The sequence below is a fragment of the Chinchilla lanigera genome, unplaced genomic scaffold, assembly GCF_000276665.1.
Source record: "Chinchilla lanigera isolate Chin_1 unplaced genomic scaffold, ChiLan1.0 scaffold00005, whole genome shotgun sequence".
NCBI classification, from domain to species: Eukaryota; Metazoa; Chordata; class Mammalia; order Rodentia; family Chinchillidae; genus Chinchilla; species Chinchilla lanigera.
The window spans coordinates 16,355,628-16,370,736 of record NW_004955406.1 but is presented as its reverse complement, the minus strand read 5'-3'; the positions used below and the strand labels follow the sequence as shown (position 1 = coordinate 16,370,736).

General features: G+C 39.9%; 1 protein-coding gene across 2 annotated transcripts in view; it reads right to left on the bottom strand.

Annotated features, from left to right (window-relative positions):
- Pappa2 (pappalysin 2) overlaps positions 1–15,109 on the bottom strand; it is a 262,402-nt gene that overhangs the window by 59,429 nt on the left and 187,864 nt on the right. For both annotated transcript variants that reach the window (XM_013520972.1, XM_005374904.2), the window contains exons 16-17: positions 13,884–14,061; positions 12,489–12,702 (exon numbers count right to left, since the gene is read on the bottom strand). In XM_013520972.1, the coding sequence (XP_013376426.1) occupies positions 12,489–12,702; positions 13,884–14,061 (392 nt within the window). The remainder of the gene's footprint in view (positions 1–12,488; positions 12,703–13,883; positions 14,062–15,109) is intronic.

Genomic DNA, 15,109 nt, shown 5'->3' with positions numbered 1-15,109 from the left:
GAGTTGGGTTAGGGTAAGGTTTGTATTTCTCATCCTTCTAACTTCTCCAGACAAATCACCACAGTTTCCAAGTTAGAAGGTGCTTTTTCCAATTTCTAAAACTTGTGGTATCCACCTAGAGCTGAAAATCCAGCTGTGCTTTTTCTGCTTCTTACATCACTGCCAGAAATAAAGATCGTGTAATCAAAACTTGGCTGCAAGTTTGATTGATGTTGCTTGAGGCACACATGAGTCTACCCCATCCTTCTATCACCACTGAAGAGTCTTCAGAGTAATATTTATGTTCCGTTGGAGAAAATAAAAATATGATTTGTTAAGTCCAAGAGAATTATCATGTCTTTGCCAACCAAGGGCATCTGGTGTCTCCAATGGGCAGTCCCGCACGAATAATAGCAAGCAAGAAAAAAGCTGATAACTGAATTACTAGGCATTGTGTAGAAGAATATCTATCTATGAAATTTTATCTCAGACTCACCCCATGTGATAGGGAACATTACTTATTGTCTGATTTCTTAAGCACCATGCCTACAATGCTCCTTCTTAATCATCCTCAGCTTAGTAAATGACACCACCATCTACTTTTGCACCAACTTGAAAGTTAGACAACATCATTGATTTCACCCTCTCTCTCAGTCTCACCTGTCCCTCAGCCTCTGTCTGAATGTATCCAGTGCTTCAGCAAGTCCTGTCAGTTTCACCTCCCAAATATTTCTAGAATTTGTTCTATCTCCACAGCCCCAGGTGCTACTATGAGATACCATCTCCTACTTTCCAACTGGACCAACCATACTTTCCTGCATCTCTTCCCATATAGTCAGCAAGAACCAGTTCAAGGAAACTTTCACAAAGAAAAATTAATTAATTAAAGTGTGTTACTTCTCATGTTGAACATTTTAATTGCTTCCGGCTGCAAGAAAAATAAAATCCAAAGCTTTCAAATTAGCCTCTGAGACCCTGCATGACATTATCCATTTTCCATGACCTCCTTCAATTCTGTGTTACTGACTTCAATGCGTACCACACACTCTGGACTTGGGACTCCATGGACAACTCAAGATCTTTCCTGCTGTAGGACCTGGGTTTCATTCTCTGCTTGTGAAGCTTTTCCTTTTGCTCTTCCTCAGACTAGCTCCCTTTCTTTCTTCCTAAGAATAATTTTCACCAACTGAGAGCATCCTTATTTTACCCCTATAACTTTCCTTAATCAGAGAATCTTTGTTCCTTTCATGGAATGTATACTCTGTAATTATTTTGTTTATTGGTTTTACTTGTTTATTGCCAGTGTCCCTTGTACTGAAATATAAGCGTGGTGACCTTATTTACTATGGTATCCTCTGTACCCAGTACAATGCCTGGTACATAACAGATGTCAGTAAATTCTAGTTTAATAAATATGTGGGTTATTTATATTCTAGATGATGTAAGTAATGTTCAGAAAATTAAAATAACTTGCCTGGGGTTGTCAGACTGGTCAATGTACCTTAATGAATCTGATGCCAGTGCCTATGTCATACTATGTAAGCCTTAGTATCCCTAGAAATGTATCTGTAGATAAATTACCTTCCTTTACTTACTGCATTTATGCAGTTGTCCTACCCTAAAAAGAATATGCAAAAGAGACAGCCAATTGCATTATTTCTTTTATGCAGATTGATACTAAAGTATTAATTGATTAAGTGTTTTTCCTTACATTTTCAGTGTCTGAAATGAAATTAGACAGCCTCTTTATTTATAATATGACCTGGCCCCTTACTATTCAATGTGGAGTCCAGAGCAGCAGTATTGAAATCATCCAGGAGCTGCTTAGAAGTAAATCTCAGGATATACCCCAATTCAACTCAGTCAGAGTTTGCAGTCAGGAAGTTCCCCAGGTGATTCCTATGCATTTTAAATTTTGAGAAGTACTGATCTAAACCATTTAAAAAGACACAGTCCTCTACCGCACCCCAAAGAGAAAGAGAACCATCAGCACTTCTAACATCCTTGCCAGTTTTCCTCTTAACAAATTACAGGACTGGTTACTGGAGCCAATATCCTAAGAAGGGAGCAGGCAGACTTTAGACCTGACTAGTCCACAACTGAGCACTGTTATTCTGCACTGTCTAATACCAACTTTCCCAATGCCCTGCCCCACCCTTTCTACAAGATGAGAAATACTATCAGCAGGACCATACAATTAGAAATATTGGCTTTGGTTTTCCTTTCTTTTCTCACTTGAAAGAATCCCCTTAGATCTTGAGCAGTTTCTTTTCCTTTCACAATATCTATTGTACCTTTCAAATTTTATTTCACTTTCAGGTTCTTACACTAGGGAGACAATACTGTGTTTACACATGTGGGTCTGATTTATTTCACCTGTAAGTACGGTCTCTAGTTGCACAACTGGGATGAGGGAAAAGAGAAAAGAAAGACGGAAAGGAAAAATATGTATATATACACAAGATAGCTAAGATAATTGTACTATTAATTTCTATTGGTTTATTGAAAGGAACAGTTAAGGTTTAATTGTTTGATCAATCTTGCATACCTATATCTGGTAATCTGAGCAATTACTCTGAACATAACAGTAAGTAATACAACAACCATTGTTGATTTCCTATTATCCTGTTTTGAAATCCTGTATCATTTTTATAGTTTTTGTGTTGTTTTGTTTTTGTCTTTGTTTTGTTATTTTATTTTTGTTCTTTTCTCTTTAAGAAAAATCCCCTTAGAAAGCTCTTCTCTCATGTAAGAGAGCCTTTCCATCAGGATGAACGACCTACTACTCCTAGGAGCAAGGACTGTGTACTCGGCTTCTGCATCCTACTCCTCATGCCTATCTCTGGACTTTCTGCTGCTTGGCATTTGGTCTCCAGACTGGCAGGTTTGACAACACCCTGCCCCTTAGCACTGAGCACTTCTCCTTACATTTAGCTTTCCTTCTCCATATTCCACTACCACTGTCCTCCCAAACTTTCCCAAGTCAAGTTCAACAGCCTCGCTTCACCCTCTCCTCTAAGTGCCTGGTTTATACCAGGTCAACAGTTTTTCCTATGGAACATGTGCAGGTTATGCCTTGAGCTAAAACAACCAAAGGTTTTTCCAGTGCAGGCAATTTAAATCTAAGCATACACAGCAGTGACTACAGTTATTCTTCAGATCCTAATAACAATTCTTATCGGTATGTGTTTGAGGAACTGGGGACTACATTGAAAGGCAGGGAAAAGCTGAACTTAAAAGAGAGGAACCTGTGGCCTTCACCCTCTTCAGACACTTTTTAATTATTTGACAATTCATACATGTTTCTATCTCTTACTATTTGCCTATTTGTTACATTACATTTTGCTGTTGTAGAAACAAATATAAATACTGTCACAGAGCCAGAATACTAATCTACACGAGCCTGAAGTTGGAGCCACTAAGCCTCCCTGGAGATGTGGAGGACTACTTAGAGGTGGGCTCATTAGGTACAGAAGGACAAGGGGAGTGCCAGGCAGAGGAACAGCACACTTGGGAATTCAGAAGGGTGAGAGGTGTTGCAGGTTCATACCTGGGCTGAGGGTCAATAGAAAGAAGTCTGACCTCTTCCGTCTCTCCTTTCATCTGTTCCCTCTTGCATGACTCAGGAGGGATGCAGGGAAAGGGGTCCATTGGGACAAAATTCTTGCCAAAATGGGCAACAAACCACGGAAAATCATTTTTAGAAGGCAGATTCTTTCATTTTTAGAAATCTATGTAGTCATCTGTCACTGCTGTGTGGTAAAAAAGAAAAGATATTTGCATGGACCAGAAATGCCTGTGTTTCCAGAAAGCTGTGGCTCACCTAAGGACTAGGAACGGACACATGGGAGTCCTGCATCCTCCTGACTTCAGGTGCCCTGCTGTACATGAAAGGCAAAGGGCTGATGAGCACTCTCTCAGTTAGTTTTCCCTAAGTGAAGAGGAACAGCCAGAAGTCGCAGCAGCCTTCAAAAGACTTTTTGTGGCTTTCCTGGGTGATTCTCATCAGGAAGTAGTCATTGCAGAGGGTCTGAGAGCAGATGCAAGCAGATGAACCAGAAGTCTATGCTAGAACTGCAGCCTAGGCCCTCAATAAATCTCTCCCTTGAAAAGTTACTTGGCCTTTGTTTTCCCGTCTAAAAAATTTAATATAATCATATGTTTTTCATAGCATTATTAGTACATACGTTAGTGTATTTAAAGCATGTATATAAAACATGTAATACAATGAATGCCACATCCTCAACAAAAAGCAGAAACTATTGGCTAGCACTGAGGATCGAAAGATCTATTCATCTACACTACTCTGCTCTATCTCTGGAAGTAAGATGGATATGAAATGTTAATTCTACTCAGTATTCACACTCTATTTAAATCTTCGTATTTCTGTACTAGCCAGAACCCCTTAGGAAATAACTCAGGAATCAGCTTGGCCTGGCCAGATGCCACTTTCAGAGAGCAAGGCAAGGTCACCACCAAACTGCTCACCTGGTTGGCTGAAGAAAGGGTTAGCAGAGCCTAAGACACAGGTGGAAATAGGAAAAAGGAATATAAAGAAGGAAAGAAAGAAATCCCTATTGGTTTATATTTAACAATTAAGCTCTTAAATGAGATTTAACATTTTTTTGATTAACAGAAAAATTACCAGTCAGTGTGAAATAGAGTTTTACAATAAAATGCTCCCTAGCTTGGAATTGAAGGTCACAGAAAAGTTTAGAAGTCCAGCAAGTGCTGTGTTTAAGTGAGGGCTTCTGTGCCAATCACCAGCTCTGCACAGTCTGCGGCAGTGAGCTGGCCTGTACCCAGGGGTATATTTGAGTGGCCAAGGCCTGGAGGAGGTTCATCCACTTTGAAGCCAAAGGAAGCTGTAATAAATTAACTTAAAGCTCACATTATCCTACAATGGCAAGAGAAGTGAGCATTCTAAGGATAAACTTTGACTGTATTTACTATAAACACTAATTATAAAGCTAGACAAAGTCTTAATGGAAAGAAAACAAATTTCTATTTCTTACAGATGCAGGAGTATACATAGAGATTACAGTATTTTCTTTACTTGGCAAATTATAAATAGCACGTGTATATATGTGTATAGGTTTAGCACCTGTTCACACACACACCTACACACACACACACACACACATATACAGTGTTATGGCACATAGCATAAAAAATAGGTAGATTATTTTAGTTATTTTCTTAAAATTACAAATCCAGAATATTGAAGAAGTTTTAGTTTTGTCTTACCACGCATTTATAGCTCATTAGCCAAGACTTTTCTCTCCTTCATTTAGTAGGATAAAGACAGTCAAATTTCAAAGATTCTGGCTATTGTTTAAAAAAAATCAAGAGTTTAAAAATCTAAGTAACAACTCCAAGATGTGCCCTGCTCTTGTTTTTCCAGACCAGCTTGACTTCTGTTTGCATACACTAATTTTTGAAGTATGCACATTAGTATTTCCTATTTCATTTCCATTTCTTTCCCTTCAGAGCCCCTTTTTTTCTTTTCATGGTCTATTGAAAGCTGCTGTACTGTTCAGATAATTCACTGAGTTGACAGTACGCTGTCAAGAAGCATGCAAAGTTCTGAGTTGGGGAGAGACAGGCACTTTTTTTCAATTCACAGGTTTTCTGTTTTGATGCATGTTTCTTTTATAGGCAGAGAAATGCACTTTTCCCCAACCAGTAATTGAAAACCTGTGTACTGCCTCCCAACTTTGAATGACAATTTCCATCTTCCTTGACTCTGCTATTTTTCTGCTGCATACAGGTGGGAGAGTATAGCATCCCTTCCTAAAGAGGTTTCTCTTTAACACCAAAAGGGTGCTCCAGGCAACATCTTATCAGTGGCATTAGCTTGCTGTAAATAAGGTTGGTGATGGGGAGAGTGGTTGTGATAGTGATAAATAGCATATTCAGATATGACCAGATATTGTGTTCAGTTCTTTGTAGTCATTATTTCATTTAATCCTCATAAGAACATGTAAGTACTTCCATTATATTTATTTTGTAGATAAGAATAATGATGTTTAGGGGCTGGGGATTTAGCGCAGCGGCAAAGCGCCTGCCTGGCAAGTGCAAGGTCGTGAGTTCGGTTCCCAGAACCAGAGAAAAACCAAAAAAAAAAAAAAAAAAAAAAAAAAAAAAAAGAATAATGATGTTTAGCACAAGCACAAGAACTGCTAATATACAAGAATTGAAATTCACGTCTGGATCTAAGTCCAGAAACTGTAAGATTAACTACTATGTCAGGAAATACATGTTGGGGTAAGGAAACTTTCATAGCATTTTAGCTAAATTATCTCTGGTAGAAATTTTAGGGAAGTGCTTAATTTTAAACTCAATTTTATAAGTCTTGGAAAATCTTCCTAATATTCTGTCTTGAATGGAGGGTTATATCCAGTCCTCTTGAGTGTGAATGGAGACCAAACCCCATCCAAAGAAGAAAATAACACTTTGCCATTTGGACCAAGAGTTCCCCAAGAATTCCCCTAAGATTACCCTAAGCATTCCTGATTGCATTTATGCCTGTGGTATATTTGTGCTTACAATAATCACTGCTTTTTTCCTGGTGCTAGTAAATTGTTACATATCACTTGTCTTGATGGTGTTATTCCAAAGTGCTAGCTCTTCTTACTTATTCTGTTGATACAGAAAATAAAATACAGACTTCCAGAGAAACCACTCAAAACCTTATTTTACAAATGTGGAAAAAGAAGTCCAGAGAAATGAAGTAATGCCTTCAAAATCCAAAGTCCTATTAGCTAAGATCACAGACTCTGAGTTAGAATGACTCTAATTCCAATTTTGCCATGTACTGGCTGAGGGAGAGTGGAAAAGCTACTTGACCACACTCTGACAAGTTTCAGTCCTCTCATGTGTAATAGGAAACAGTACCATACCAAAAATGTATCACAGCACCTTAAATCATATGTTACAATATCACAACATGTTGTACTGTTATTTCATTAAAAACAAAATTCATTGTTGTCATGAAAAATACATGGCAAATACTTATGAAAAATGCAAATGAAAAATAGGCAAAATACTTAGCAAACATAGCACCAAATGGTGGAGCACCATCACCATCATTGCCTTCATCAACCCAATGGAACAGAGCCCAGGTTTTATGCTTTTTCACTCTGTGTTACATGAACAGTCTTCTGTGTGTGGGGAGAGGTCAAGTTTGCATGTTATGTTCTAGTCTATGTTAAGCTTCTAACCCAAAGGAAGCTCAGACAAGGCATTCATCAATGAACACTTCATTCATCAGTATACACTTAGGGCATTCATCAGGATGAACTTACTAAACAGTAAGTAATCAGAACATGAGGGCTACTTGTTGCAGACTGAGCCACAGTTGTGTTTATAGATCTTAAGTAAATTTATGAGCTTTGGTAAAGTTGATACCACGGATAACCCTCAGAAAAGATAGCTATTTCCAATTACCCTCAAGAAGATGTGGCTATTATAGCACCTTTCTGATGGCATCTTGATGGATGACTTATAAAAGGAAAGATTGTCTAAGCAAACCTAGAAGGCTGGGATAATTTAGAAGTTAAATTAAGTTTGGGCCCTAATGAGGTTAACCTAACCTTCACACAGTAAGATAACATGTAATGAGAAAAAGGCAACTATGGAACTGAAAGATAAGGCAGAGGGTAATATGGTCTTTTTGATAAAATAGAAGTCAAACGCATTTATTTGAGCTTCCTAGGAAGTCAAGTTAATGAAACAACAAAGAAATGATTAATGATGATCTGTTTGGGAAGCAAGTTGTGTAGAAGAAAAAGCAAAGGGCTTTTCCTCAGGAAAGTTTGTGCTTATCAGACATTGTGAAGAGGAAAGAGTTCTTGAAATTAGAAATGTTGTCGCTTCTTTCAAGTTACACTTCTCATATTTTCTCTAGTACCTTCAAAAATGAATGATCGTCAGAGTGACATGTAAAACTCTGCTACACAAAAAGCTAATGTACTAATTTTGAAAGATAGTTTACTGGGTTTTTTTCTTTATTAAAAGAGCCAAATCTCATAGTGATATTGTTTAAACAAGACCAAGGGTCCCACTGATCTAGCTCTTGACCTTGGCTGCATACTGTAAGAACGTGGGTAGCTGTTTCAAATAAGAGTATCTAGGCTCCCACCTCAGAGATGCTGGTGTACAAACGTCCCTTGACTTCCAGTAGGGTTGCATCCCCATAAGCCCTTCATAAACTGAAACTGTTGCAGGTCAGAACAGCATGTAACATACCTAATTTACTGGATATCATAGTTTGTCAATAGAGTATACTGTGGAGAGGATACATATAATATTAGCCCAGGAAAAAAGTAAAATTCAAAATTTGAAATAGAGTCTCTGTTAAATACATACCACTTTTGCACTGCAGGAAAGTCAAAAAATCTTAAGTGGAGCCATGGTAAGTCAGAGACTGTCTGTAATTGGTTGTGGTATGACATGGACAGTAGGACTTTATAATCTCCCTTGGTGATTCTACGTGCTGCCAAATATGAGAAGCACTGTTCCAGTGAGCTTGTTGAGATGTCCACCTTTTTTTCATTACCAGTAACTTGTATAGAGTTGTGCTAATCAAGTGTAAATGTCTGATGAGTAAATAAAGTTAGAGCTGTCCTTGGAGAATTGACCATTCCTTCTATGTGGCAGAGAAAATTGTTAAAAACATACACGAATATTTTTAGTTTTCTTCCTCACTAAAATACTTAAAGATCTCTATCATCCAATAAGAAACACCTCTTTCCTTTGCCATATTTTTTAGCATCAACCTTAATATCAATATCCTATCATGCTTTCCTCAATTCAGAAAGTCTGGAGCACCTGCAAGTCAATGCACTTGCCACTATACACAAAATGCTAAGCAAGATATATATGCTCTATTGGAGAACATAGGCAAGAAATTGGATTACTGGTGGTCAAGGGAGCAGATGATGTTATTCTATGCAAGGGAGTAACTTTTCCTGCAATCTGGGGAGATTTGGTGGGCTTCCTGAATGAAAAATCATGCCTATGCTAAACACAGGAGAATAAGAATTGGCTGAAAGAAAGATTGAAGAAAAGCTCTGGGCAGAAGGAACAGCATGTGTGAAGGTACAGAGGCATGCTAGCCATGAGTTCCATGTGTTACAGCAGGTGTGTAAATGGGGAGAAGTGGTCTCCTGGGAAAGAGAGTAGGGACCAAAGCTTGAGAAATAAAGGACAAGGTAGATCCTACAAGACCCTGAAAATATTTTGACTTAAGCTGCTTTATCCCTGTAGCTGAAGAAAGACTCGTCATTCAGTTTTATGTAGGAAAATATTATAATTGAATTTGAGTTCTTTTAAAGATTTTTTTATTTTTTGTTGCAAAGAGATGCTCCGACCTGAAAGGAATGTTTATGAACTTCTCTGCACAGTGAAGAGCTTGAGATGCAGATAAGATAACTGTAGGCATTTGGCCTTAAGACCTTCATAGCACTTAAGGGAAAAGTCTACAGTGGCAGGTATGGATTTAGGAGTCATCGCCATGTGAGCAATAATTAAAGCTATGGCCTAAAGGTGCTTCATCCTGGACAAATGTGTAGATCAAGATAGAAAAAAACTCAGAAACACCAACACAAATGCGGTGGGTAGAGGGAAAAGGGTAGAAAAGAAAATTGAGAAGAGACAGAGAGAAAGAAGGAAAATTGGGGCACGAAATGGAACAGAACCAAGGAAGAAGACTTTCAAGGAGATTAAAACCACCATGGTATAAAAAAAACAGAACTTGCCTCCAGTTCTGAGACATGACTGCCTAGGTCTCATTCCTGTGTCTTTCTTGTTCTTGATCCAGGAATAAGAGCCTGGTAAGGAGTTTGCACGTGATAAATGAGCCTTCCCTGCTACTTCTAGGTGGAATGGGACAAAGGTGGCATAGGGATCTCAGGGAAAGTCAAGTCTAGTACTTCCCCTACAGTGGAGCTTGGAAGAAGCAGGAAAAGAATGCATTTGACTGATATTTTGGTAGTTACCTTCTTCTTTTAAAAAGAAATGAGCAAGCAGTAATACCTAGTGTGGCACATGCACTGACCTTACAATTTATAAAATGTTTTAGTACATTACCCAACTTTCAGCCTCAAAAGAATGCTGTTGGATACAAATAATTACTAGCCTTTATATGACAGATGAAAAACCTCATGCCCATGGATGTTGAATGTATTGCTCAAATCGCAGCTCTAACCATCAAGTATTTGTTTCTCACCCTATGACACACTGTACAACTGCATAAATTATCATGTGCCTGCTCTTTCCAGGTTGATTTCCCTGCCTGATTGTCTCAGTTTCCTCTCTTCATATGTGCATGTCCTAGGAAGAATTTTAGGGCCCCGTTTGTACAACTCTGGGCTTTTTCCAGGGAGGAACAAGGCTGACATATTTCATTGGATAAACACAAGTGTTAAGTGACAGTGATTTACGCCTACCTTGCAAACCTCTGATTACCAATCGTCGCCTGCTATGTAAACAGGTGTAAATGAAGATTTAATCAGTTTACACAAGGCAGTAAATAATTTAATCTCTCCTTAGCACGGTGCTTGCGAATGTAAATGTTTAAGCCAAAACTGTTGCTGACTTTGTGATGCAAGCATCCAATTTCTCAGCCAGAAAAGCTGGGTCCACACATGGCTCTCAAGTGCCCCTGCCTTGGGGCAGAGTTACAAGGCTGAGACAGCAAACCCAGAGTTCTGGAAGGAAACCTCATTTTCCCCACCAAGAAGATCAGCCTTAGGCCCAGAGAACTGGCAGTCAGCTCTCCACCCTTAATTCTTTCACGGCCTGATGCATTTCTGTCTCCCTCGATTATTTTTCACTGCTCAGCTCTGCAGATATCCAAAGTGAATCCTGGTGCATAAAAAGGCAGGCCAGAAAAGTTGGGGAGAAAGCAAGAAACAGCAGCCTCCAGGTGACCTACATAACATCCGCACTTGAAGATAGCTGGGCACTTGCCATCTGTCAGTGTGCACCCATGCAAATTACACCTAGACCCTGTGAAAATCACATGCAGTGTGCTCTCCATTGTCAAAAACTCTTCAGTGCACTTTATAGGGTCTGCTGAAGCAAAGAGTCCACCTGCTATGAGTTTTTCATCGTTATCATTCATATTCTGATCAGCATGGCTCTTCCCTCTGTTTGAGATGGCAGGAAGGGGGGTTGTTCTTCTCCTCTCATGGACCAGGCCAAGGCTCTACAAGTTCCATGTTAACGTGGTTGGGATCAACTACACCAAGGGTGGATGTGAGCTAAAGGATAAGATTCCTGACTTTATTCTGTGCTCTTAGAGAAGTCTAGTGTAGAAGCACAGCTTATATCTGCAGCCACATTGGTAAGGCCATGGCTTGGATTTTGTTAGTTAAAAATATCTTCAAACAGAATACCTATGCTCAAGCTTTGAACTAAGTCCTGGGGAAGAAACAGATTTAATTTTGTCCTATATCTATATAAAGTATGGAAAGAGCACCACTAAATACAAAGAGTTTCTCTTTTTTTGAAAAGCTTGTTTGTTTGTTCATAAGGTTTTCTTTCCTGAAAGCATCCATTGAGTTTTTGGCACAAGCCAGCACTGCACTGGGTATCTGCTCTCTCCTTCAGCTCTCAGCTCACCCCTTGCTCAAAGGGCATTTGCCTTGATTTACAAAGGAGACCAAGACACAAAGCATTCAGTCACTTACCTGAGGTTACTCAGCTGGTAAAGAAAGACCAGCATTTGAATCCTAGGTAGACCCCCTTGTGAGCCTATTATTGTAAATTATGCCATAATGTAAAGTATTTGCCTTTCTCATTCCTCATGCCTTCAGAAGGAAGGCATTTCCAGGTATGACTCTATGATTGTGTATCCATCAAATTCAGGGAGGAAAAAGCAGAAAGATTATGAAAGAAAATCAATAGTTATAGTGTGTTGTGTTTTATGTTTCAAAAATTAGCACACTGTTAATTCAATTAATGCCTACATCAACCCTTTTAGGTAGCTATTATTATCATTGTCTCCTTTTTACAGATGAGAAAACTGAGAGAGAGAATGAAGCATTCCCACTGTCACACATCTATCTAATGTTTGGACTAGGAACTATGCCAGGGAGTTTCTGCGCAAGCCACAATTAGAAGTTGAACAGATGAGGGTGTGGCAGCGTAGAGCTGGCGTCAAGCGGCCTGTATAATGCCTGGCAGCTCCTGACAATGAAGTACAAAGAAAATAACAATCAGGACAGAAATTCTTTTAAAAACTATATAAGTGAAATTATGGAAACTCCAAAGGAAAAGAATGTCTTTAAATTAAAGAAACAATGTCACTTGCCTGTCAAGACTGGAGAATATATCCGTGCAGGTGAAGAGAGGCTATACATAAAAGCACATACAACGAGGAGTAGGTATCTCAAAAGATCTTCCCACTGTTTCCCAAGGGATGATCTGGGATTTACAAATGAGGGAATAGGAGACAGGTTTGAAGGCGGTAAGACAGTGAAGACCAAGAACACTGCACTTACTTCCTAACTTTCCTCCCTGTCCTTTCCACCGCATAGTAGCCCGGCTTGCATTCATATCTGCAGACGGTGCCGACATCATGGTTACCCCGGACACAGTGAGGCAGGAGCAAGTTGGAATTTGGAATGACAGGGGGAGCTTCACATTCCACCTTGCAGTAGACTTCAGGAAGTGACCATATCCCATCTTCAAGGCAGGTCAGCCATGGGCTCAGTCCTGACTCCAAGAAAGAGAAACACAGGGTGCTCAGAAGGCAGAGTCACAGTAACAGTAAAAAGCATGAAAATCTGTTGGAGCATTAAAATTCTTCAAAAGCCACATTGCCCTTTTTTGAGCAGTGTCTAAAAATCTCACATCAAATGTTCATCCTGTATCTTGTTACCCATAGAGCATCCATTGTGGTATCACATAGGACAGAGGCCAGATAAATTAGCTTTAGACGAATTATTTACTAAATCAATACCTTCCTTCCTACTCACAAATAATAAAAATGTAGCAGTGGTAATAACACAGACAGCATTAAAATAATAATGTATGACATTTTTGTCATAGTTACTACGTGCCAGGCACTGTTTAAAGCATTTTATGTGTATTAACTTTTGTAAATTCCAAATCACAAACCATCTTATGAAACAGATTCTTCATTGGGCAGATGAATAAACTGAGGTTCAGTAATTTGCCCAGCCCTAATAGAGCAGAATTAAGATTTGAACCCAGGCCATTTGCATTCAGAATGCTGCTAAAATATCACATCCTGGGCCTCAGTGTAACACTTGACTTCTCCAAGTGCAATCCAAGTGCAATCCATGAACCTACTCACAAAGGCAGCACGAGTCCATACTAGACCTAGTAAAGTAGAATTTCTCAGAGTAACGCTGGTAAATCCACAGTTATAGTGAGTGTTACATATACCAAAGCCTGAGAAGCTTGCTAAGGTAAAGAGCAAAGTATCAGCGTCAGTTACACCAGATTGTACCCCTTCTTCATCTCTAACATTACAGCCACGGGCAACTGATGTAACTCTGTTCTTCTTATCTGTAATACAGAACAAAGCACAACTAACTCACAGAAAGGCTGTAAAAACTAAATGTTAAAATGCACGTAATAAAGTATACCTTGTTTATTAATATTGTCAAAACCACTGTGCCAATTGGTTTGACTTGGCAGCGGAGAGGCACACAATCAAACAAAAACAAAGAAAAACCTAAACTTCTTCCATGAACGAGAGGCTGAGCCAGGAAATCCTTCCAGGTAATCAGGCCCAAAGAATGCTGTCGCCATTTGGGACTTTACTCCAGTATCATGATGGAGCAAACGGGAAGGGTGTGGGGTGAAGAAAAGCACTCTAAAGCTCCTCGAAGAGAACATGGGTAAGTATCTGGCTGGCCAGACAATACCTTGAAGCTTGGCTGGTGGCAAACAAGAGATGGAGCAGCGTTTCAGGAAGTCGGTGCCTTCTGAGCAGGAGAAGTTTGCGTAGGTCACCAAAGATGGGTCAGGGATGCCACAGTCAAGAGGCACGCAGCCCACGTCCCGGTCCCAGAGCCCACCAGAACACGTGAGCAGAATCTCCTTCTAGAAATAGACAATGTGCTTCCATCAATGTCATATGCATAGGCTATTGGAAGGGGTTCGGGGCTTTGGAAGAGTCTTGGTAGTCATTTGTGCAAACATTTAATTCAGAAAAGCTCTTGTGCCTTCCTCCCTGTTCACGCCTCACGGTTTGAATGTAAAATACCCAGGTATGACACTAATGAAAGAGCCTGTGACTGAAAGGGAACCATTAAATAGCAATGTCCTCCCCTGGCTGGTCCAGGTCTGTTCTCTGCTCCTCTCTGCCCTGTATCCAAGGATCCTGATCCCTGTGGGCCAAGTGCCTTTGACTTGTGATTTCATTCTGCCTTGGGACACAGTAGCACAAGATTGATAAGAGAGAGAAACAGATGAGGGCAACCTGAGGACTTATTCTTTTCATGTCTTCCACAGCAGGTCAGTTCCTCCCATGGCTGCCTTCCTAAGCCTTCTGCTCCTTCACACCATTGCTTCTGCTGCTCCCTACAGCCAACATTTCAGGCTGAAGGGTGATAGTCAAGCCCCTTCATCCCGGGATACCACACGCCTTTATTACATGTTTGTGAACTACCCACTCTTGGGCATGTCATCTGTTTCCTATAAGCACTCTTATTATGCCAACTTGATAAGGCTACTGAAAATAATCATCTCCACTGAGAAAGGTGCCTAGTGTCTAAAAACAGGTGAGAGTTAATACGTGCAGGTATGTTCCATGCCCTGTGGTTAAATGGGCAGCCTGTGGTCAAATGGGTAGCTGGATGCTACTAACGAAATGAAGAGGTGCTTGTTGAGTACCTGGAAAAGCCAGGTCCTCTACTAAACAAGATGTCCTCAGGGAGCTGAATATCTACTAAAGGAGCAAATTACACACTGAAACAGTTGCTAAGAAAAATGTCTAAAGGAAGCTAATGGAAAGAAGGAGAAAAAGAGAGAAGGCATAAAGGAAGTAAAGAAGGAAATCCGAGTCAGACATGGTGTTCATCTGTCATTGCAGCACTTGAGGGCTGAGGCAGGAGGACTGTGAGTTTGAGGCCAACCTAAACCTAATGAG